This window comes from Anabrus simplex, chromosome 1, assembly GCF_040414725.1.
Source record: "Anabrus simplex isolate iqAnaSimp1 chromosome 1, ASM4041472v1, whole genome shotgun sequence".
In the NCBI taxonomy this organism is placed as follows: Eukaryota; Metazoa; Arthropoda; class Insecta; order Orthoptera; family Tettigoniidae; genus Anabrus; species Anabrus simplex.
The window spans coordinates 1,779,947,450-1,779,973,716 of record NC_090265.1 but is presented as its reverse complement, the minus strand read 5'-3'; the positions used below and the strand labels follow the sequence as shown (position 1 = coordinate 1,779,973,716).

The 26,267-nt window shown below is 42.7% G+C and overlaps 1 protein-coding gene across 1 annotated transcript; it reads left to right on the top strand.

The window, feature by feature from the left end:
* The first annotated feature begins 1,068 nt into the window (after positions 1 to 1,068).
* LOC136883169 (uncharacterized) lies at positions 1,069 to 23,104 on the top strand. The gene is made up of 2 exons (XM_067155350.2): positions 1,069 to 1,171; positions 22,002 to 23,104. The coding sequence occupies exon 2, from the start codon at positions 22,020 to 22,022 to the stop codon at positions 22,755 to 22,757; it is 738 nt and encodes a 245-aa protein (XP_067011451.2). The 5' UTR covers positions 1,069 to 1,171; positions 22,002 to 22,019; the 3' UTR covers positions 22,758 to 23,104.
* The last annotated feature ends 3,163 nt before the right edge of the window (positions 23,105 to 26,267 follow it).

The window sequence follows — 26,267 nt, the reverse complement described above, 5'->3', positions numbered from 1 at the left end:
ACATATGAATTTCCGAGCAAGTGGCTGCATATTTTGGGTCACATAGCTATCAGCTTGCATTCGGGATACAGTGTTTTCGAGGCCCACTGTCGGCAGCCCTGAAGATGGTTTTCCGTGGTTTCCTATTTTCACATCAGGCAAATGCCTGGGAGGTACGTCAATTAAAGCTACGGTTACTTTCTTCGCACTCCTAGCCATTTCCTACCAAATCATCGCAATAAAACTTACCTGTGTGTTGGTGCGACGTAAAACAATTTGTAAAAAATTACGAATTTGGCTTACTTTTACGGGCGGATCCCTTTCCTGAGACAAACACAAACACCCAGTCCTCGAACCAGACAAATTAAAAAGACACGGGTAAAAACCCCGTTCCGAACGGGAATCGAACCGAAGACCCCTAAGTGGTGTTGATAAATGCTTCAAAATAAAGTACAAGGTAAGGCGGGGTATTGGTTCTCCTTCCCAGTTGTATCACTGACCAAAGGACACTGCCCCTGAGGCGGTAGAGGTGGGATCTCTCGCTGAGTCTGGGGAGAAAACTAACCCTGGAGGGTAAATGGATTGAATAATAATAATAATAATAATAATAATAATAATAATAATAATAATAATAATAATAATAATAATAATAATAATTGTGGCTTAGTCCAGCCTTTTGTACAAGATTCGGAGACATCTGTATAGGATCTGCGTGTTTCTTGTAGTTCTTGTAGTTGAGGGAGTGATGTGTGAGTTATAGGAACGTTGGGGATAATTCAAATACACAGTCCCCGAACCGGGGAAAATAAACATTTATCGTTAAAAACCAACGATCTGCCCGGAATCGAACCCGGGGACCTCTGAACCAATGGCGACTACACTTGTCCATTCAACCAACTAGTCGGGCGTTGTAGTGGCAGAAAAATGTCGTACATTCGTATTAGAGCGGAGTAAACCTTCAAGAGAAAATTTCAGACGTGTTATTCAGGTTCCGACTGATTCATTCGGTTTCTTAAAGTGACGCGCATGCCCTCGATCTGCGTGACCTTGCTGCTGACCTTGTCTTACGACAGTAAGGGAGCGAGCCCAGCCCAGTCCAGTAGTGGCTGAAGATTCGTTCTCTCGCCTGCGTTTCCTCAGGAGATTGTAAACCTAGACGTCGACCACCAGCTGTGTTCATACTCCGTACCAGGTGAGTAGGAACTCCACAATAAGCTTGAGATAAAAAGCACTGCTATTCTCTTTAATATCTATGTACTTGTTAATATTTTCAATTATTACTCAGTATTTTCGTGTCCGCCTCTGCGGTGTAGTGGTTAGTGTGATTAGCTGCCACGCACGGAGGTCCGGGTTTGATTCCCGGCTCTGCCACGAAATTTTAAAGTAGTGCGAGGGCTGAAACAGGGAAAACTCAGCCCTGGGAGGTCAAATGAGTAGAGGGGATTCGGTTACCTCCTCAGCCATCCTGGAAGTGGTTTTCCGTGGTTTTCCACTTGTCCTCCAGGCAAATGCCTGGATGGTACCTAACTTGAGACCATGGCCACTTCCTCTTCCTTGACTATTTCTTCCAATCTTCGCATCCCACTACATGGTCCATGTTCAGTATGGTAGGTGAGGCCTCCTGGGCGAGGTACTGGTCCTTGTATATCCCCGACCCAAAGTCTCACGCTCCAGGACACTGCCGTTGAGGTGGTAGAGGTGGGATTAGTTGCTGAGGAAAAAACCAACCCTGGAGGGTAAACGGATTAAGAGAGAATGAAGGAAAGATTTTCGTGTGGTAACACTTCAACACCCAAGCTGCCCGGTTACGTCTTAAAACTCTTTCCTTTGTTCTTTCTTTCTTAATCTGTTCACCCTCCAGGGTTGGTTTTTCCCTTGGACTCAGCTAGGGATCCCACCACTACCACCTCAAGGGCTGTGTCCTGGAGCGTGAGTCTTTGGGTCGGGAAAACAACTGGGAAGGATGACCAGTACCTTGCCTATGTGGCCTCACCCTCTATGCTTTACTGGGGCTGTATGGGGGATGGAAAAATTGAAAGGAAGAGGGAAGTAAGTGGCCCATCATTTTCCTGGAGGAGAAGTGGGAAACCACTTAAAAACACATCGAGGATGGCTGAGGTGGGAATCGAACCCACCTCTACTCAGTTGTCCTCTCGAGGCTGGGTGGACCCCGCTCCAGCCATCGTACCACTTTTCAAATTTCGTGGCAGAGCCGGGAATGGAACCCGGGCCTCCGGGGGGGGGGGGGGAGATGGCAGCTAATCACGCTAACCGCTACACCACAGAGGGTCTCAAAACTCAGGGCTAAAATTAGTAGAAAATAGTATCAAAACTCAATACTACAAACTAGTAGCTAAGTTAACATTCTAGTGAGTCTAAAAATTCACGACTCCGGACAGCAGGTGCCTGCGAAGACCGTAGGAGGGTTGAGGTGCGCGGTGACTCACGCTGCCCTTCAACCCATGTGTCTCCAACCATACTTAGAACGGAATATCCATGCACTGATAACAGGAATTATCACAGACCAAATTCTCCAAGTATAGAATTGAACTTTACTCAGTTATTCTTCTTAGGGTCATCGAGCAGTGCATAACATGGAATTCTTGTAAACTAAATCTAACGTACTGCGGTTATAGCATTATAATAAAAATGGCGTATGGCCTCCGCAGAGGCCTGGTGCAGGACTTTTTCTAGTAGACGGCCTATTAGGCGACCGGAATGTTTGTGAAGATGAGGATGATTTCAAATGTTGAATACGCCACACATACCCAACCCCCGAGCCATTGGAATTAACCAATTAAGGTCAAAATCCCCGACCCGGCCGGGAATGGAACCCGGGACACTCTGAACCGAAGGCCAGTACGCTGACCATTCATTCAACGAGTCGGACGGTTATAGAATTTACGAGCAGAGAGAAACAGTATGTTTTTGTCATAAAAGACTGTCATCCGCGTGTGCCAGCAAAGTTGTATTTGCAAGTGAGAAGTGAAACAGCCCACCAGTGTATACCTGATGTCCGTGGGTTTCTCAATCTCTTGTGCGAGGCTTCATGACAGGCCCACCTCTTGATGAGAGAGGTGCCAATTACCAGGGACACGCAGTTCCGACTGGCGCTAACACCAGAGCTTCTCGCACAATTCCGATTACATTTTCAAATATCTACAGTCGTTATGTGGGAAGGGTGGGCATTTATCCAGTCAAAGAAGAACTGGCCCGGTTCGCGAGTTTTGAGAATGACCCAGGTAAAGAAAGCTACTTTTCCTAGTCCTCTTCTAGGAATCCGTGAATTTTGATACTCGTGAGTTCTGAGACGACACGAGCTGCTCCTGTTAGTACAAGATTCATTCGAGGAACGTGGTTCAGTGGTTCTATCCTAGGTTGCGACAACTTCCGGTGAGTTATGAAGAAGCTATTCAACTTTAAGGTCCACCATGTCTTGTTCGCATGCGCATTCTGCCTGCTATTGCCGAGCAAGTAGGCTATGTGGTATGACCCGTATAGCCATTAGTTTCAAACGACCGGGAGAGTTGGCCGTGCGGTTAGGAGCGCGCAGATGTGAGATTGCATCCGGGAGCTAGTGAGTACGAATCCCACTGCCCGCAGCCCTGAAGATGATTTTCCGTGGTTTCCTATTTTAACAAATGTAATGAAATGAAATGAAATGGCGTATGGCTTTTGGTCCCGGGAGTGTCCGAGGACATGTTCGGCTCGCCAGATGCAGGTCTTTTGATTTGACACCCGTAGGCGACCTGCGCGTCGTGATAGAGATGAAATGATGATGACGAAGACGACACATACACCCAGTCCTCGTGCCAGCGAAATTAACAAATGATGGTTAAAATTCCCGACCCTACCGGGAATCGAACCCGGGACCCCTCTAGCCAAAGGCCAGTACGCCAAGCATTCAGACAAGGGGCCGCACATTTTAATAAATAAAAACCGCCTTTGTGGTGTAGTGGCTAGCGTAATTAGCTGCCACCTCTGAAGGCCCGGGTTCGATTCCCGGCTCTGCCACGAAATTTGAAAAGTGGCACGAGGGCTGGAACGGGGTCCACTCAGCCTCGGGAGGCCAATTGAGTAGAGGTGGGTTCGATTCCCACCTCAGGTATCCTGGAAGTGGTTTTCCGTGGTTTCCCATTTCTCCTCTAGGCAAATGCCGGGATGGTACCTAACTCAAGGCCACGGCCGCTTCCTTCCCTCTTCCTTGTCTATCGCTTACAATCTCCCCATCACCCACAAAGCCCCTGTTCAATAATGCAGGTGAGGCCACCTGGGTGAGGTACTGGTCCTCCTCCCCAGTTTATCCCCTACCCAAAGTATCACGCTCCAGGACACTGCCCTTGAGGCGGTAGAGGTGGGATCCCTCGCTGAGTCCTAATGAATAACCAACCCTAGACGGTAAACGGATTAAGAAAGAACAGAGACAGAGAACTAATAAAAATCATTTTCTTCTTTTGTATCTCATTTCCCACACTTGTGGGGTGGCGGGTGCGAACTGTGTCGCACATGTGGATTTAGCCCTGTTTCAGCCTTTCCTGACGCCGGCCCTATATGGAGATATGTAATCACTATTGTGTGTTTATGTGTTAGTTGATAGAGTAGTGTTATGTCTGAATATGAGCAGGAGAGTGTTGTGACAAACACAAACTGCCAGTCCCCGAGCCGGCTGGGAATCGAACCCGCGTTCCTCTAAACCGGAGGCCTCAACGTTGACGATTCAACTAAGGAGCCAGACATGTTAACAAATAACCTTTCTTACCTTCTTTCTTTCTTTCTTTCTTTCTTTCTTTCTTTCTTTGTTAATCCTTTCACCTTCCAGGGTTTGTTTTTTCTCTCGGACTCAGTAAAAGAACCCACCACTGCCGCTTCAAGTGCAGTGTCCTGGAGCGTGTGACTTTGGGTCGGGGATACAAATGGGAAGGAGGACCAATACCTCACCCAGGCTGCCTCTCCTGCTATGCAGAACAGGGGCCTTGTGGGTGATGGGAAGATCGGAAGGTATAGAGAAGGTAAAGGGAAGGAAGCGGCCGTGTCCGTAAGTTAGGTTTCATCTCGGCATTTGCCTGGAGGAGGAGGAGATATCCACGGGAAAGTACTTCGAGGATGACAGAACCGGGAATCGAGCGTGGCCTCCGGTGGTAGCAGCAAACCACACTAACTACTACACAATAATAATAATAATAATAATAATAATAATAATAATAATAATAATAATAATGGCGTGTGGGCTTCGGATTATGACGATTGTTTAGCATAAACCTTGAACTTCTTTAAATCGAAGGTTTAAATGCAATAATTCTTTTATTGGGCTTCCATTACTATAATGTGTATAATTTAATACAATCATTCTATTAAACTTCCTACCCCTGACAATCCCAGCCCTTAAGACACATGAACCCACCCCTTTGGACCGACCTGGGTGCATGACTTGCCCTTTCCTATTCTATCGTCACCGAAAATCTACTAGTAAAAAACAAAACAGCAAACACTTACTGCTATTTCTGGGGATTTCCTCTCCTTCATCCTTTTTCCCTCGGACTCAGCGAGAGATCCCACATCTACCGCCTCGAGGGCAATGTTCTGGTGCGTGAAACTATGAAGTCGGGGGATAAAAGTGAGAAGGAGGACCAGTACCTAGGCCAGGCGGCCTCACCTGCTCATACCACTTTTCAAATTTCGTGGCAGAGCCGAAAATCGAACTACAGCACCACAGAGGTGGGCATTATTATTATTATTATTATTATTATTATTATTATTATTATTATTATTATTATTATTATTATTATTATTATTATTATTATTATTATTATTCGATTTTTCTTCTAAGGACCACGGAAAGTAACCCTGTGCATTTTTTTTTACTTCGCCAGTCAAAGTCGGTGTGGGGAGTACTGATTACAATAGCAGACACACCCTTTCTCGATCGCTACAAAATCGACATCAATGTATATATATAGATCGACATACGAAAGTATATGCATGTTTAAATTATTGCAGACCTTCATTTACAGAATAACTGCTGCTAAACGGTACGTCATATCGACAAAGAATTGTACTATAAGACGCAGTATTTAGTGGCCTAAATGGCAGGTCATATGATATTTTCTCGCATCTCATCTATTCATGGGTGAGATTGAGTTAGAAACGTTGAATACGTTGAAATTTGTGTAAGATTATATTACATTGCGTTACGTTTCGGATAATTATGCGACATAGCATTTGGCTCACGTATGGGTATTGGGTGGGCCAATGTTCGTGTAGAGTTTGATGATTCTATATTTCCTGTAAGTGATTGAAAGTATGAATTATGCATGTAAAAAGTCCAAATGTACTAAAAATCGAGAAATATAGCCGAATCTAACGTATAAGGGATACAGATACGACGAAAGGTCATCAGATCAAGGTTGAAGATCACTCTAAATTGAACGAAGATTGTATCATTCGTTATGTGAAATGACTTCCCGTTTATCCCACGAAATACCTCGAAACCAAGGTCTGCACCATCATTAAAACTGACTCAATATTTCGATCTATTTTTGGGGATAAAAAGTGAATTTAAAGATTTTTGAAGTTTTCCGCCCGCTGCAGTATAAAACGTATAATTTTTCCAAATTTCAATTTTCTTGCTCGTCTGGTAGATTATGCCGCAATCAGAATTTTTGGTGAGGGGAGTAAAAATTAGGAGTTTTATGAAAGTACTGCACCCTTCCGGCCCTCGAATGGATGACCCGCGCATAAGAATGCCTCCACATAACAGGGATGAGACTACAGCGAAGAGCGGCTCTAATTGCCTAACTGCTTCGAACCGCTCCCCTTCCTACTTTCTGTGCTGGCCTCGACAGCTCGAGCACTTGGGGGGGTGGTATGTTCGAAAGAAAAAACACTAATACTTAAGATGGAGCCTTATGTAATATGAAAGTAGGATTCTCTGGGTTCAACTGTCTACTGGATACTGCTTAGCACTGCTACAAATGACAAGAATAATATAAGGGGAGTTACAAAGACTAATTTATTCAAAATATGACATAAAAATAGAGACAACCCTATACAATGAATTCTCCGCATACGGGAGGAATAGAAAATAATCAACACTTTAAAATTCGACTCGCCTATGGGCGTCGCCTGCACCACGGTATAATTGAGGTTTTGCGATTGCTATCGTTCATCTTTCCCTCATTAGTTCAAACCCTTCATGACATTTCTTTTTTATATTCTGTCGATCACTCCGTGAGATGAGCTGATGTCCCTACACATAATATTTCCTGTTCTTAGCACGTAACTAACCGGTTCCTGCACTACATGATTACCATATTACAAGATATATTTACATAATACATAGACAAACACACATACCATTAGCTAAAATCCCCGGACTGCCCTGATCTGTTACCAAGACAATACAACGTTGAACATCGGTTCTGTTTGAACTCAAAATAAATGCACATGAAATAATCAACACACCTAGTTATATTCACCTCATGCATAAAGGAGGCTATTCCTGTAAGAAAAACATGGTTATCAGTATCTTTTGCCTCAGTCCACCTGACCTGGGCTCGAACTAGATGACTCCGACTGAGAAGTACATTCCTGAAAAATCCCTACAGTAGCTACGGTCTCATTTTACCGGATATTGGGGAGATCCCTACTCATTTATTAATTACCATCTATATCACCGTGATATTATCATTGACAGAAGTGTCTTAGCTGAACCATTTAAAAACAACAAGCAATTACGGGGGAGATCCACAGCCTCAAGCCTTAACTATAATAGCCCAGCGGGATCGCTCGGTCACGTGGGCGAGAAGCGAACACTCACAAAAAAAAGGAGGAAGGGACGGTCATTCGCTCCATACTACCATTTCCCATTCATTGGTCACGCCGGATTCTTCTCTCCCTCACAAGGTACAGCCCTCCTTTCTCGAAGACACATACCTATGGCCCACTTCATTTGTTTATTCATCTTACCGCAAAATTCCCAAGAAATACTCATTTATTCCATACATCCTCATTTTCCTCGTAGAGCGCCGACTATGGGCACCATTACTTCCGAATCATCTGATCATAAAACTATCTGGGCATTCGGCCCTCTCATTACGTCCCATATCGCGTATCTTCTTTCCTTGGGCATAGGAGTCTCATGATTCCTCAATTCCACGCTCCTCATCTTCGCTCGCCGCCCAAAGTTATGCATATATTTATATTTCTACCATACATAAGACTCTGGCTTCCCTGGATCTCAGCCGGTTGCACGCCAAAAAAAAACTCCATACATTTCTGGTTAAATAATCAAGAATTACGGGAAACTCGCGAACTGTCCCTCAATATTATACCTAAATAACATATTTATGTACCTCTCTCGGACAGGATTTCTTCTTTCTAGCAGCATGCAATTATTATATGTGTAAGTTACGCATGCATCGTCTGATTGACCCATGAGTTTCCCCAGCATATACGCTAGCCACCTTGGACATTAACTAGCAACCTTTCGACATGATTTTCCCTGCTCACTTATTATTGTTCCAGCCACCCCTAGGGGAACTCAAATATTCTCCTATCCTTGTCTCCCTTACTTGCTAGGATATTCTACATATTACTAAGAAAAACCCCTCACGATAAACTATCATTAAGAAGAAAACAAATGGGTTGTCCGGGGAGTTAGCTTCCCTTGAATTTTACTTTAACATGATCAAGAACAATAAATTTTCCATTTTTAGGACATGCATTATTTTACAACATTTAGGTGTTACAGAGGAAAGCTCATCCTACTACCGGTTCTACATTAACGTGCTAAGAAAATTATATATTGACATCACTCATCTGTTTGGTGGCCGTGGTTTTTCCTTCCACGGGAGACCCATGGCGGTGCTTACTGCTGCATGACCTCGGCGCTGGAAACGGGCGTGCTGTCCTTCAGCCCTGTTCCATACAAGTCTGACATCCTGGATATCTCGTTCACAGCTGAAATCTCAAAACATTTAAATGGTGCATATTGTAACCCACTCTTTCCTTTCTTATTTGAACCAAGTGTGCTCTCCCGACGATCGGCAGTTTTTACGTAATTTGCTTCCCTCTTTTAATTATTCCATGAGCGTCATCTGGGGGTGGAGTCAATTTTGAGCGCGACTATTAGCTCGGGGGACGCTTTCTCGTTCATATGTGTTTGCGATATGTCACAGCTGGACATCTGGTGACCTCCTTTCGTTCCCTGAATAAAGTATTCCATATTTTTAGTCTGGGATACGCAGAAAATTCAGCTGTATTCATTGGTGTGCCTCTCATAATTTTCCCATGTCTGGATCAAAATATCTTATAATTTTACGCGCCAAAATTCGACGTTGGCACCCGTGAAACGTGCAAGAAAAACCGGAAGTTCCTTCTGTTAGTTTGGATCCCTGGTAAAATAAGCCACACGTCTAGGCGTGTTTGACTACTCCAGCGTCGCGTCATATCTCCAACTCTCTCTGCAAGTTGAGAGGGCCCTTTCGCGGGGGCTTGGCTCCTGTTCAGCCTTCCCTTTGTTTTCCAGGCGCTCTTTCGCGGGTTCCATTCTGGCCGGACGCTGCTAAATCCCCATCGCGCCTACTACTACCAATGACGCGACCTTTAGAAGTGATTTTAATGAGGTAGAAAGGCACCTATGATTCCAATGAGCTGTACAGGACACTGTACGGTTTCAGTACACCAAAAATATGCAGATGGTCATTATTACCCCTCAAACGTGTAGCTGTATGAAAACACCAAAATAGTCAGTGTACAGACACATGCAGTCGTTATGATTTTCTTTTTATAGATAGAGAAGAAATCTGCTCCACGTACAACACCTTTTGGGCTACGTTCGCTGGACTTAACCTGGAAAACCGACCGTTCATGATATCTCTCATGTAATAAAATTCACATGAGAAAAAATGTTTTAGAAATGGACTTCAATTAAGGATTATATATTTCCATTAATTTCGGATGTACATATTTTGAGGCAGTGCAAAATCATGGTTTCGGTTTCGGATAAACCCCCAGTCAATTTAGGTATTCAGAAACAACATTGTCCCTTAAACCTACTCAAGGACAGGTGGCTTCGAAATATCAAGTTTGGTAGAATTATATTCAGTGGTTTTCAAGTTATTAGAACTCACAGATAAGAAGAAACAGATAAACAAACAGACACCAAAGCTAAGAAATATGCAGATGGTCATTATTATACCTGAAACAGATAACTGTACGGAAATTCCGCCAAAATAGTCAATATGCAGGTAGACGGTCGTTACGATTATATTTAGATAGGTGGCAGATAAGCATAGGCACGTTCATAAGTGCAAACCTTCACTTCGAGATTTACTGCTCCTAAAAGGTATATCATACTAACATACGGTTTGCACCCCCAGACGTCCCTTTTAACGCTCTACATGTTTGGTCTTAAAACGTTTTCTCGTATCTCCCATATTTATGTGTTCGATTGAGTTAAGATACTTGAATGGGTTGAAATTTGGGTATTTTTTAACATTATTTTTCACATACTTCTCTGGAAGCTAGAATAATGAAATTTGGTTCGCATATAGCCATTGGTTGTGTCAATGTACGTGCCAAATTTTATGACTCTTGCTTTCCCATAAGTGTGTCAACCTAAGTAACATATGTGTAAAAAGCAGAACATTTACGAACAATCGAAATATACGGCAAAATCTACCCTATAACGGAGAGAGAATGGGACGACAAAATGTCACAGGACCAAAGTTGTAGATCACTCCAAATTGAACGGAGACTGTGTCATCCGTTTTGTGATAGGACTTACCTTTTAGCCGCGAAATACTTCGAAACGAAGGTCTGCACCGTCATGAAATTACCTCCATATTTCGATATTCTTCGGCATAAAAAGTGAAAAATTATAAGATCTTGAAAGTTTTCTGTAGGTTACCGGCTAAAATCTATAATTTTGCATAATTTCAATTTTCCAACTCGTGTGGCAGATTGTGAGGCAATCTTGATTTTTGGCGGAGGGGGGGGGGGGGGAAATTTAGCACTTTCAGGGAAGTATAGCTAAAAAATATGCAGTTGGTCATTATGACCCCTTAAACGGAAATCTGTACAAAAATTTCGCCAAAATAGTCAATGCACAGGCACACGGTCGTTACAATATGGTTTATGTAGATAGATAAGGAATCTGCTCCACATAAGGGCTGTGTCCGCTGGACTTAGCCTGAGAAACCGACCTTTCATTTTATCTTCTTTATTAATCCTCTTGTTGAAAAATGCACATAAGAAAAATTAGAATTGGATTTCCATGAAGTTTGGTCGATTTCCAGTCAGGTTGGTCTTGTACTTTATATATTGTGGGAGAGTAAAATCACCATTTCGTTTTCCTATAAAACGCCAGAGAGTTCCGGGAATTTGAAATGGTATTGACCTTAAAACCTACCCTTGTACAGGTGGATGCTAAATATAAAGTTTGGTTCAAATATCTTCAGTAGTTTTCGAGTTGTAAGAAATACGCTTTACACGCACCCACTCTTGCGTTAAGTCCAGTGGGACTTGTACCGAAAAACGGTCCGTTAATTATATCTCCCTTATTAATCATGCTATCGAAATGATGCACATGAGAAAAAAGGTTTAGAAATTAATCAATCAATCAATCAATACTGATCTGCATTTAGGGCAGTCGCCCAGGTGGCAGATTCACTATATGTTGTTTTCCTAGCCTTTTTCTAAATGATTTCAAAGAAATTGGAAATTTATTGAACGTCTCCCTTGGTAAGTTATTCCAATCCCTAACTCCCCTTCCTATAAATGAATATTTGCCCCAGTTTGTCCTCTTGAATTCCAACTTTATCTTCATACTGTAATTTTTCCTACTTTTATAAACGCCACTCAAACTTATTCGTCTACTAATGTCAATCCACGCCATCTCTCCCCTGACAGCTCGGAACATACCACTTAGTCGAGCAGCTCTTCTTCTTTCTCTCAATTCTTCACAACCCAAACTTTTCAACATTTTTGTAACGCTACTCTTTTGTCGGAAATCACCCAGAACAAATCGGGCTGCTTTTCTTTGGATTTTTTCCAGTTCCTGAATCAGGTAATCCTGGTGAGGGTCCCATACACTGGAACCATTTCCAGTAAGTTTGGTTGTGTATATTCTGAGGGAGTGCAAAATCACGGTTTCGATTTCGTATAAATCCCCAGTCAGTTCAGAGATTTAGTAACAATATTTGCCCTAGAACCTTCCCAAGGACAGGTGGATTCTAAATATGAAGTTTGGTGATAATATATCCAGTAGTTTTCAAGTTATAGGTGGCGACTATACATACTCTCTTATGAGACGGCCAAGGGGCGCTTGCACAAGCTGGCGGCTATCTAATTGCACAAGATGGCTGCCACACACAGGCTCTTATGAGACGGCTTAAGGGCGTTTGCACAAGATGGCTGCTGCTCTCAGGAGATGGCCGAGGGCTCTTGCCCAAGATGGCGGCTATCTAATTCTACAAGATGGCTGCTATACATAGGCTCTTATGAGTCATCCAAGGGCACCTGCGCAAGATTGCGGCTATCTAATTGCACAGGATGGCTGCTAAACACAGGCTCTTATGAGACGGCTTAAGGGCGCTTGCGCAAGATGGCTGCTGCTCTTATAAGACGACCTAGGGACGCTTGCGCAAGATGGTGGCTATCTAATTCTACAAGATGGCGGCTATACATAGGCTCTTATGAGACGGCTATGGGAGATTGTTCAAGATGGCGGCTAAACACAGGCTCTTATGGAGAAAGATGCTGGCCATGGGCGATTGCACAAGATGGTGGCTATACACAGGTTTATATGGAGAAAGCTAGCTTAGAGGCTACTGCACAAGATGACTGCTGCTCTTATGAGACGGCTTAAGGGTGCTTGCGTAAGATGGCGGCTATACATAGGATCTTAGGAGACGGCCATAGGCGATGACACAAGATGGCTACTATACATGGTCTCTTATGGAGAAAGATGATGGCCATGGACGCTTGCGCAAGATGGCGGCTATACAGAGGCTCTTATGAGGCTAACTCCTAGAGTGTGGGTCAGAGGTTACTGTGGAAGATGGCGGATGCTCTTGGGAGACGGCTTAAGGGTGTTTGCGCAAGATGACGGATATACACAGGCTCTTATGGAGAAAGCTAGCCCAGGGGCTACTGCACAAGATAGCAGCTATACATAGACTCCTATGGCCTCTTCATCCTCCGAAGGGACACAGCCGCCCTCCTCCTTCTCATCCCTATAGCAAAAGGGCACCTCTTCCTAGCAAAAGGACAAATGGGCGAAAAGAACATCTTGTCCTCATCTGTAGGGCAACAGGGCAAAAGGGCTACTCTTCCTGGCAAAAGTGCTCCTTGGCAAAAGGGCACCTCCTACTAGCAAAAGGGCACGTCTTCCCAGCAAAAGGGCAAATGGGCAAAAAGAACACTTCCTTCCATCTGTAGGACAAAAGGGCTACTCTTCCTGGCAAAAAAGCTCTTCCTTACCTGTATGGCAAAAGAGCTCTTGCTCCTGACTAAAGGGCTCCTCTATACAGTTACTGAGGTTAGCTCCATCCACAAGTATGATGCATACAACAGAGCATAAACATCCAATGAACCATCCTTTAATAATGGCGTAGATCTCAACTAACGAAAACACAACGGAAAAAAAAATACCGCAAGTTTAACCTTTAACTATTTTCGTAATGAACATTGAAACTTCGATAAATACACTAACAGTGTTTGAAAAATCAAGAATCAAACGAGAATAAGCCAAATCTTCCAATACCGGGCGAGTTGGCCGTGCGCGTAGAGGCGCGCGGCTGTGAGCTTGCTTCCGGGAGATAGTAGGTTCGAATCCCACTATCGGCAGCCCTGAAGATGGTTTTCCGTGGTTTCCCATTTTCACACCAGGCAAATGCTGGGGCTGTACCTTAATTAAGGCCACGGCCGCTTCCTTCCAACTCCTAGGCCTTTCCTATCCCATCTTCGCCATAAGACCTATCTGTGTCGGTGCGAGGTAAAGCCCCTAGCAAAAAAAAAAAATTCAAATTTAATTGGCATATTTACTATGACGTGGACATCAATATTATGTTATTAACGTCTAGTCCATTAATGAGATATTTTAATTGTCAATTTTCCTTGTTTGCCCTTTAAGTGTGACGATATTTTATTGTGTAAAAATTTTTTTTATGCAACTTCATTGAAAATAGGACTTAATGAATGACTTATCCTTGAGACAATGGTATAGAAGATGGATGAATATGCTCGATACAGCGAGCGAAACATGTACCAATTAATGATTGTAAAGTCCCTTTAGGACAATAAACATTTTATGTGTTGAATTGGTGGATAATATATACAAGAATTTTAAATACTAATTGTAAGTTCCATACGGGTTAAAACATGAAATTGATCTTATGCAAAACATCAGTATATTTACAATCAGGTTCAAACTTTTCCTGAAGGCATTTCAATATATTTATATATTTAGTTATTTGTTTATTTATCAAAACAGCCCAGGGAGGGACATTATACACTAATAATAATTTCAAATAGTATAAAAGATAGCAATCGCTATAAACAACAATGTTATGTTGTTGTTGTTGTTTGAGTCATCAGTCCATAGACTGGTTTGATGCAGCCGTCCATGCCACCCTATCATGTGCTAACCTTTTCAATTCTACAAAACTATGGCATCCTACATCTTCTGTAATCTGCTTGCCATATTCATACCTTGGTCTACCCCTACCGTTCTTACCACCTACACTTCCTTCAAAAACCAACTGCACAAGTCCTGGGTGTCTTAAGATGTGTCCTATCATTCTATCTCTCCTTCTCGTAAAATTTAGCCAAATCGATCTCCTCTCGCCAATTCGATTCGATCTATCCATCTCACCTTCAGCATTCTTCTGTAACACCACATTTCAAAAGCTAATATTCTCTTTCTTTCTTAGCTAGTTATCGTCCATGTTTCACTTCCACACAATGCCATGCTCCACACCAAAGTATTCAGAAACATCTTTCTACTTCCTATATCAATGTTTGAAGTGAGAAAATTTCTTTTCTTAAGAAAGCTCTTCCTTGCTTGTGCTAATCTGCATTTTATGTCCTCCTTATTTCTGCCTTCGTTAGTTATTTTACTACCCAAGTAACACTATTCATCTACTTCCTTTAAGACTTCATTCCCTAATCTAATATTGCCTGCATCACCTATCTTCCTTCGACTGCACCCCATTATTTTTGTTTTGGACTTATTTATTTTCATCTTGTACTCCTTACCCGAGACTTCGTCCATACCATCCAGCAGCTTCTCGAGATCTTCTGCAGTCTCAGATAAAATAACAATATCATCGGCAAATCTCAAGGTTTTGATTTCCTCTCCTTGGATTGTGATTCCCTTTCCAAATTCCTCTTTGATTTCCTTTACTGTGTGTTCTATGTAAATATTGAAAAAGAGGTGGGACAAAATACAGCCTTGCCTCACTCCTTTCTGGATTGCTGCTTCCTTTTCAAAGCCCTCGATTCTTATCACTCGATACATACTGTACATATTGATTTTTATACATACTGTACATATTGATTTTTATACAAATTGTAGATAATTCTTCGTTCTCAGTATCTGATCCCTATCATCTTCAGAATCATGAATAGCTTGGTCCAATCAACATTATCGAATGCCCTTTCTAGATATACGAATGTCATGTACGTGGGCTTGTCCTTCTTGATTCGATCCTCTACGATCAGACGTAAAGTTAGGAATGCTTCACGTGTTCCTATATTTCTTCTGGAGCCCAATTGATCATCTCCCAACTCAGCTTCAACTTGTCTTTCCATTCTTCTGTAAATAATACATTTTAAAATTTTGAAGGCATAAGATTCTAAACTAATGTTGCGGTAGTTTTCACACCTGTCACCACCGGCTTTCTTGGGAATAGTTATAACAACATTCTGCCGAAAATCGGATAGAACTTCTCAACATGATGGATGAGCAGCGTCCATTTGACACGTGACGGAAGGGAAAAGTCCCAAGTTGGACTCTGAATGCGCTGCTTGTATACAAAGATAGTCTTCCCCTCACTGAGCCGCTGCGTGACATAAACCTAGCTGACAGCGACACACACAGTAAAATGACGCTCGCGCTCTCGGCGGTCGTGTATATTAGCGATTGCGCACCCTCGCTACGGAGCTCGACATGGGTGGGCCCTCGTGAGCGTGCCCGCGAAGATGATCATTCTCCCACGGTATGCCGCGTAACTGTGCTTACAGGTAGTGTCATGTAGCATATCAAAATTTTCAGAAAAATATGCCAAATGCAATTTTGATATTCACTGCTTTATATTCCTCCTGTGGTCGGAGATATTTAATAAATTCGTTTCTCTCCAGTATAAAATCTCCCGCGGCCTTCCACTGAGTTGCTCGCAACCGAGCTCGATAGCTGCAGTCGCTTAAGTGCGTCCAGTATCCAGTATTCGGGAGATAGTAGGTTCGAATCCTCCTGTCGGCAGCCCTGAAGATGGTTTTCCGTGGTTTCTCATTGTCACACCAGGCAAATGCTGGGGCTGTACCTTAATTAAGGCCACGGCCGCTTCCTTCCCACTCCTAGCCCTTCCCTGTCCTATCGTCGCCATAAGACCTGTCTGTGTCGGTGCGACGTAAAGCAACTAGCTACAGTTGCTCGCGTCCCACTCTATCTTCAAGAGATTCGCTTGGGATAATAAATTTCAATAAGCATCTTGGGGAACTTCAGCTCGCTTCTGACGCCAAATTCTTCTGGAAAGCGCGCAATGTTAGAAAATGTTGCACAACAAAATGCCACCCAGTGCCCTTTCTATGTGGTCTCCCATACTCATCATAATTATCATTGAATCAGCATATTCTGACCATGATCAGAATGGTTCCATATATATTCTTTCGATTTCCTCATCATCCGCTGAACTAGTAGGCATATAGACCTGCACTATCATGGTGGGCATTGGTTTGATGTCTATCTTGATGACAATAATTATTTCACTGTGCTGTTCGTAGAACCTTACCCGCTGCCCTATTTTCTTATTCATTATTAAACCAACTCCTGGATTTCCCCTGTTTGATTTTATGTTGATAATTCGGTAGTCGGCTGACCAAAAATCCTGTTCTTCCTACTAACGTGTTTCACTTATACCAACTACATCTAACTTTAGTCTATTCATCTCCCTTTTCAGATTCTTAATCTACCACAACGATTCAAACTTATAATATTCCACGCTCCGACTCGCAGAATGTCAGTATTTATCTTCCTAATGATCGCCCCTCTCGTGTAGTCCCCACCAGGTTATCCGAATGGTGACTAGTTTCCCTCCAGAATATTTTACCCAGGAGAAGCCATCATCAGTACATCATTCATACAGAGAAAGCTGCATGTCCTCGGGAGTTAGTTACGGCTGAAGTTTCCCGTTGCATTCAGCCGGGTAGCAGTATCAACACAACTAAGCCATGTTGAGTGTTATTACAAGGCCATATCAGTCAATCATCTAGACTGCCACCATTGCAACTTCCAAAAGGTTGCTATGTCCTTTTCGGTGAACAATTCCTTAGTCTAATCTCTCAACAGATACCCATCCGATATGGTTGCACTTGCGACCCTGCTATCTGCTTCATTGGGACACGCAAACCTCCCCGTCACGGCAAGGGGGGCAATATTAAGTATTAACAATGATTACAATAACAATGGCACAACAATGGCTACGATAACCGGCAAGGATACAGATCTCTGCACATGGTTATTAGGGCTGTTAGGGGTTGTAGTAAGGATGTAAAGGATAGGGCATAAAGTCTCTGGTAAGATCCCAACTAGAGTAAGGTTCCACTGTATGAGACCCTCACCATGTTTACTTGATTCGAGAATTGGAGAAAATCCAGACAAAGCAGCTCGATTTGTTCTGGGTGATATGCGACAAAAGACTAGCGTTACAAAAAATGCTGCAAAGTTTGGGGTGGGAAGACTTGGGAGAAAGGAGGCGAGCTGTTCGACTAAGCGGTATATTCCGAGCCTTTAGTGGAGAGGTGTGGCGTGGAACGACATAAGTAGACGAATAAATCTCAGTGGTGTCTTTAAAAGTAGGAAAGATCACAATAATGTACCCGCCCCTAGCCAAAGAGGCTCCGGCGAGAAATCTACAGGGCGTTACTGGGTAAAAAATAATAGGCGCACATCTTAAATTAACTGAGCGGCATACAGGGTAGGAGAAACGGGGCATACCTAACTATAATGAGAAAACATTACTATAACATTTAGGTTAATGCAAACAGTTTATTAAATCTTGATGATTATGAGAATTAAGCATATATACACAAATGAGGTACATAATTAATTTTACATTTGTTGTGGATTATTTATTGACTTGTAGTCTTGTGTGATAGATCTGTGAAGAGATATGCCATGACACAACGTGAAAGGAAGCATTTATCATAAACACTGAAGCAATCTCACATTCTTGACAAATGAAATTAACACTCATGCAACAAGTCTGAGCGATCCCTATTCTAAAAGCACACAATTATTTTCCCAACGAAGTACCATAAGGTAAATTATACAGATGTGGATCAAACACCCGGGTTTGAACCGAACACTCACTGGAATACAAATCGCCGTGCCGATGGGATAAGCCATCGCCGACGCTAATTACTTTCACAGCATGTTACACAAACATCACAGTCACTCATTATATACAAGGAACACGTCAGGCACACATCCTTCATTCCAGCATTGTGGAATACCAGTGCCCACGTAGAGGACTGAACTGACGACCCCAGAGACGAACATGTGGCGCTGAAAACGCTAGCTAATTTATACTCAAATAAATGAAAATAATAATCTAACAAATATTAGTACCAATTACCTTGTCACTTATTGGCGAATACATTATTCCGGCGTGTTTAATATTTCTAGCTCTTAGCCTATCCAGTCAGGCCTTCCTTCACAACAAAAAGCTCCCTCCCTTAGAGGCGAGACGCACACAAAGCACATCTGGCGCAAGGGCAAGAATTTCCACCCCCACATCGGGTGGTCGTTAGCCTCGGCCTTCACAGGCATAACAAACCATTTCTTTAAAAACGACTCGTCCCGTGGTACACTCTCGATAATCCTGACGTCTATTCCTCAATCATCAAACCGCATTGACTTCAATTAAATAACCTCAATTCAACACATATGTTTCTCGTGGCCAACCCATGACTTCTAATATCACACCTATCTCACATCACGACACCGGTTATGTAATACTAATATTTTGCATAATTAACATTATTATTATTATTATTATTATTATTATTATTGGTTTCAGCTGTTCACTGACTTCCTTATGTGATTTACCTGGTAATTAAATCATATCGAACCATCACTCGGAAACTTCCTCATAATTACAACGTAATTTAATAATCAAACGATAATTAACTCATAATTAAACCCTAATTTATAGTTAGCACATAATTAAATTGGCAGACGGTAATCAACTCATAATTAAATATGCACACGGAAATTAACTCATAATGAAATATTCACACAGCAATTAACTCATAATGAAATATTCACACTGTAATTAACTCATAATTAAATATTCACACAGTAATTAACTCATAGTTAAATTGTAATTAGATTATAATTAAACTGATTAAAACAACTCAACTTAAATTGAAACAACCCCTAGCTAAATATTTCAATGGAGGAATGGGGTATCAGTCCTGTAGACATCCCTTATATTTCTGGAACTCCTCACGTAGCTTAAATTACAATACTTACCACTCCTGCAGTTATCAATACTGGATTAACTACAACCTAACTTGAATTATCAATCCCTGAATCTCCAGACCCACTGGTCTCCTGACGTATTAACTGACTACAAGTTTCCCAAAATTAGATAAATAAGTGAATCTTCTCCTGCGTGCAAATCTCTCAGAATAAAAGAAATCTCCCCTATTTACAATTAAAATCACTCAGACCTGTTATTAATTAAAATAAAATAAGATATAAAAACTACGTGCTCATCTTTGGCACTTCTACATTCAAATAAAGTTACATCCCTAACATTATAGCGTCAGCTTATGATAAACAATTCCCGTTCCTTCTGGTCATGCCATTAAATATGAAAATACTCATCTCTATCATCTGATGACACCTTGGTCAGCTAGGGTGATCCATATCGGGGGTTACTGCTGACCCATTGGCACCAAAACGGTCACTGGTAGCTCTATTTCACCATGAAGCCGGAAGTCCATGGTTCTTGATCGATGAAGTCACTTGCAGTATCCTAAGCACAGAACACGTCAATATTTTATTTCCACAATATGTTCAGTTGCATTCAGCGCTGGCGTCTGGCCACGAATTCTGATCAGTACTTTGTAATCCGCGGTTCAGTATCGAATTCCTCGTACCTCTCAGCCACTATTAATATATTACTATCCGACACGGTCGTGCTGTAGTAATAATAATAATAATAATAATAATATTACAGTTCGACCTGAGTGTTCGCGACACGTCACAGTTTTAAATGTTCAATTACTAGCGTCACGTATGTCAACTCTATGCAGTATTCACACGAATTACTCTATTGCGTTTGAATTTTAAGTTTGAAGTCACTAAACAAAGAATTAATACGAGCTCAGCTAAACATAGTTTCGCCCTTCGTGAGCAGAGTCCCCAATGACTAGCGTCGCCTACGGCAGTGCTTTTTACAAGAAGGCAGTTTCCCCCAATCAAAATCTGCATATGGCATATCCACGGCCCACTAGAGGTCAAATAGTACGACCATCATGTGACCAGTATTCACCTGGTGTGATTGAGACATCTCTGTACGATTATTTTTCGTAGGATCTCCTGTAATTAATTAAAGTTTCTCCTGTTTCCCCCTCCAAACTGGGGTAAACTCCCGCATCAAGGAGGTGTTTAGACACTAATCAGCTGGCCCCTTGTAATTTTCCACGCAGAAATAACGAAGTATTTTTTCTCCATCCGTAAGTTATCAGCCAAGAGGACATTAGACACGCTAAATAAATGCCCCAATTATAGTTATCTCTTCTAAATCGGAAAACGACTCCAGAATTTAGATTTTATTGAATTTAAAATCGTAGACAATCAAGTTGGCTAGGCTGAATTAAGGATGGCTTCCATATTTCGCTTCGAAAAAGTTTGCCTCCCCTCGCTTTCTCAGTCGTGAGGTAGGGATGACTTCTCTCAAGTTACATCACGGTGAACCACCGATTGTAGGCCCACCAAGACTTCACGGGCTTGGCTCTTCTGCGGGCTTCCCGCTGGACAAAGAAAGATGTTGCGCAATAGACCGCAAATAATAAAATTCTGTAGAATAAATTTTGTAGACCTATTTTATCGGTCTCAATGATATTGATATTAATTAATTTCGATATTTCTTTCCTCAAATAGCATTGCGTCTGTAATTTAAATGACCAGTCTTAACCAAAGGTCCTTGGATCATGGCCCTGTCGGGTGCAATATGAAGATAAAGTTGGAATTCAAGATGACTAATTGGGGCAAATATTCGTTTATAGGAACGGGAGTTAGGGAATGGAATAACTTATCACGGGAGATGTTCAATAAATTTCCAATTTCTTTTAAATCGTTTAAGGAAAGGCTAGGAAAACAACAGACAGGGAATCTGCCTCCTGGGTGACTGTCCTAAATGCAGATCAGTAGTGAGTGTCGGTTACAGAATTAGGAGGAAGAAAGGTCGAGGGTTGGAGGGACGGAAGGAAATGGAAACCTGGAGAGGACTTCAAAGGAATCTTTTCATTTTTTCTTTGAATGATGCGAAAGGTTTGAATATTTCAATATCGGGCAGTGAGTTACCAAGAGCTGGGAGATGGTGGAAAATAGAGCGTTGTTGTAAGGTTAGGCGCGGTCGAGGCACATGATGAGTGTGCCGGTTGCGTAGATATTTATAAAGTGTGGACTTTATCATAACCGATCATGTTACACATTGGGCATTTTAACCTCTAACCCTTTCGTTAAGCATACGCTTAAGCGAAACTAATCCCTGTTTTTCTGTGTGCAGGTTGAAGATCAAGCCACCATGGGACGACAAGTACAGCTGTTCTTTCTACTCGTGATCTCAAGCACTCTGACATGGACTTTCTGCGCAGAGCCTATACACCGTTTAGATAAGAGATACAGCGTTGTTGATGATGCTATGGACATAATAGACATTTTTCATTTCAAAAATAGTGCCAATAAAATTGTAGACTGGATTTTGAAGATTACCCGCGCAATTATAAAAAGAACTGGTCATAATGTTGTTGATATTCCCGATATAGATGAAGAATTTAGAAAAGAAGTGGGTTTTTTAAATGTTAAGGGCGAATTTAAAGCAGAAAAGGGGTGGTTTAGAGATCTTTCTTCTATCTACCGTACAAACGATGCGATATTGTCACATTATGGTCACAATTTCACTGTGTTTGTTGGTTTAGGACTGGGTACCCTGGAATTAGGATTTGACCACTACCGAGCTACCTTTGGAAAACTCAGTACAAGTGGTAAGATATATGCTAAAGCAAAGGCAAATTCTGTCCTGCTAAAACTAAATGTCATGGTCCTAGAAAAGAGGAAATGTAACCTGACACTCCAAGACTTGAAAGTTGACAAGTTAGAAGATGTAAAAGTTCACGTGGAAGGGAAACATAAGACTCTGAACTGGATAATGTCTAGAATTGCTACAAGTGTTACAAAGCACATGAAGAAGAAGATTTCTCATCAGATAGAAGAACACCTGAGTGATGCAGCTGAAAAGGCACTTGAAAAGTACCACTGTTGAACAGTCGCATTAGCACGGGGGCAAAACAAAAAATGGTTGCTCCTTTTTTCTTCCAGCTGCAATATTAAATATACAGGGAAATAAAAATACAGCAATGTTCTAAGTACCTTTGAATAGTTTTCCAGTTAGTATCACCACCTCGGTTCAGACATTTGTCCCATCTCACCCGTGGTTTTGGAGATGCTGCTGTTGTACGGGCTATTTTTAATTTCAGGAAATCAGACAAAATGGATCATTATTTATTGACATGTTATCTTCTCGATTACACGTGGAAGTACAGAAAATATTATACTATTGACAGAGAAAATAGTGCTTATTACAATACTGTACTTACAATTAATCGGAGGTGCCCCAACACATGTTTACATATCATCGTCATATTCTGTGAAAATGCTTAAGAGTACGTACGCCCTCTAATTATGCACATTGTGCGAAATTAAAATTAAATTTATATATCAACGTCGTCATCATCATCATCATCATACATTATTTTTTTTGCTATTTGCTTTACGTCGCACCGACACAGATATGTCTTATAGCGACGATGGGATGGGAAAGGCCTAGGAAGTGGAAGGAAGCGGCCGTGGCCTTAATTAAGGTACAGCCCCAGCATTTGCCTGGTGTGAAAACGGGAAACCACGGAAAAACATCTTCAGGGCTGTCGACAGAGGGGCTCGAACCCACGATCTCCCGATTACTGGATACTGGCCGCACTTAAGCGACTGCAGCTATCGAGCCCGGTATCATACATTTTAGGCTAAGCCTTGTCACTGCAACCATTCTCCTCTTAATCCTGCTGTTCTTTTCACTTCCTTGTAACTTCTACATCGCATCAAGTCTGGAAGTATATCTTCCTTCGGGCCTCTTCCTTTCTTTCTTAGTTGTTGTTGGTTTTTTTTTTTTTTTTAAGACTTTTACTGCGAAGTCATTATATCTCTTGATTTGACCTACAACTTTTAACTTCCTTCTTTCCATAACTTTCATCAGTCTCCGTTGTTCATTGGCTGCCTTTAGAACATCTCTATTCGTCCCCTTTTGAGTTCAGCATGTCCTCGTCATTTTTCTCCAAATCTAAATTTCATTTGCTTCTAATGAATCTCTTTCCTTCTCTCCAATAGCCCAGCTCTCTCAACCATAAAGTAGTACACTCCAGACAAACGATTGTGCATATAGAGTATATATTTTGCTTTACGTCGCACCGACTCAGATAGGACTTACGGCGACGATGGGATAGGAAAGGACTAGGAGTGGGAAAGAAGCAGCCGTGGCCTTAATTTAGGTAGAGTAAGAAAACACGGAAAATCATCTTCAAGGCTGAGGACGGTGGCGTTCGAAGTCACTATCTTCCGAATGTAAGCTGATAGCTCCGCGCCGTAACCGCACGACTAACTCATTCGGTACCCTCCTTGTCAAAGTCTTCTCGGCAATCAGTGAACTCACACCACAACCGCCCCACACTTAATACTACTACTAAATGTTTTCATGCCTTCCCTGAAGGGGAAGGCGGGCCTCCTAGACGGCGACACTGTCCCTCAGGCCTGAGACTTGTATCAGACAAAGGTGAGAGGGTTGGCGGCCGTGGCCTATACTAGGAACTGTCCCAGTATTCGCCTTAGTGCAGGAGAATGGAAAACCACGGAAAACCATTCTCATGACCAGTCCCTCTCTATCTCCCGAATGCAGAGGAGTAGAGCCACGGCAGAGCCGTGGCCACCCCTCCTTTGCTCGGTTGGTCGGTCAGAGTGCAGAGCTGTTGGACCACGGACCAGCCGAGACCCACTCTGCATCCACCGACGCCTCACACTTCTCAAAACGAGACACTTGTTCCCATATGAGAAGATTATTTCCGAGAGTTACCAGATCCAAAACATCCAAAATTGACATGATAACGGAAAGAATACATTAGTGGGAATCTTCCAAATCGTCTTCTTCTTCTTAATCAACCCCACGCCCCCAGGGTTGGTTTTCCCTCCGACTCAGCGAAGGATCCCACGTCTACCACCTCAAGGACAGTGTTCTGGAACTTCAGACTCTCGATCGGGGATACAACTGGGGAGGATGACCAGTACCTCGCCCAGGCGGCCTCATCTGCAATGCTCAACAGGGGCCTTGAGGGGGTGGGAAGATTTTAAGCGATAGACAAAGAAGGGGGAAGGAAGCGGCCGTGGCCTTAAGTTAGGTACCATCCCCGCATTTGTCTGGAGGAGAAGCGGGAAACCACGGAAAACAACTTCGAGGATGGCTTAGGTGGGAATCGAACCCCTCTACTCAGATGACCTCCCGAGGCTGAGTGGACCCCGTTTCAGCCCTCGTGCCACTTTTCAAATTTATGGCAGATCCGGAAATCGAACTCGGGCCTCCGGAGGTGGCGGCTAATCACACTAACCACTACACCACAGAGGCGGACGCGAATCTTCATAATATGAAAGAAAAATAAATCGTCAAAACAGCCCAAGTCCATGTCAAAGAGGTCGTTGAAAATCACGTTTGTTCCCATAGGCCTAAGTACCAAACATCATACCTTATATCATATCTTTATTTCCTCCTATGACACTACAAATTCCTCCATCAGCAACGTATAGGAAATATTAAAAATAACATAAGAAGGTTACACGTGTCGAGTCCATTGTACCTGAGCTGAGTCAACGCGATATTCCCCCTCCTGGGTCATCTCCCCACCTCCCCCCCCCCCCCCCCAACACACACCTATTGACGGTTAAGCTGTTGTTTGGCCCGGCGGGGGGGGGGCGAGGGCACTTCTCCACCGATTCCTTTCCTTTCTTTCCCCACTCCGCTCACCATAAGTACCAAATACTATGGGGGGAATCGGCCACACATAACGTAACTATGTAGCCAATTTAACTTTAAGCCTCCGTGGCTCAGGAGCCGTCGCGCCGGCCATATAACGCCCGATACCGTAGTTCAAATCCCGGCCACTGCATGTGAGATTTGTGCTAGACAAAGCGGAGGTGGGACGGGTTTTTCTCCGTTACTCTGGTTTTCCCTGCCATCATTCATTCCAGCAACACTCTCCACCTGTCAGTCATTAATCATTGCTCCAGAGGAGTGCGACAGGTTTCGCCAGCCGACACAATTCCTATCCTCGCCGCTAGATGGGGTTTCAGTCATTCTATTATTCACCTGGTCCGTTCCTTCATTGTAAATAACTTAATTTTCATCATTGTATATTTAAAGACGGATAGTTTTCTGATGACCGAGTGAAATTTCTTTCTTTCAGATGGAAGTATTTAGAGGCCGGCCCTGCGTTGAAGAGGCAACGCGCCTGCCTCTTAACCGAGAGGCCCCGGGTTCGATTTCCGGCCAGGTCAAGGAATTTTATCTGGATCTGAAGGCTGATTCGAGGCCCACTCAGCCTACGTTATTACAATTGATGAGCCCTCTGACGGTGAGATGGCGGCCCCGGTCTAGAAATCCAAGAATAACGGCCGAGAGGATTCGTCGTGCTGACCACATGACACCTTCGGGTTGAGCAGCGGTCATTTGGTAGGC

What these genes read in the sequence shown, in the direction of transcription:
- LOC136883169 (XM_067155350.2), top strand. Translation starts at nt 22,020, where the DNA reads ATGGGACGACAAGTACAGCTGTTCTTTCTACTCGTGATCTCAAGCACT.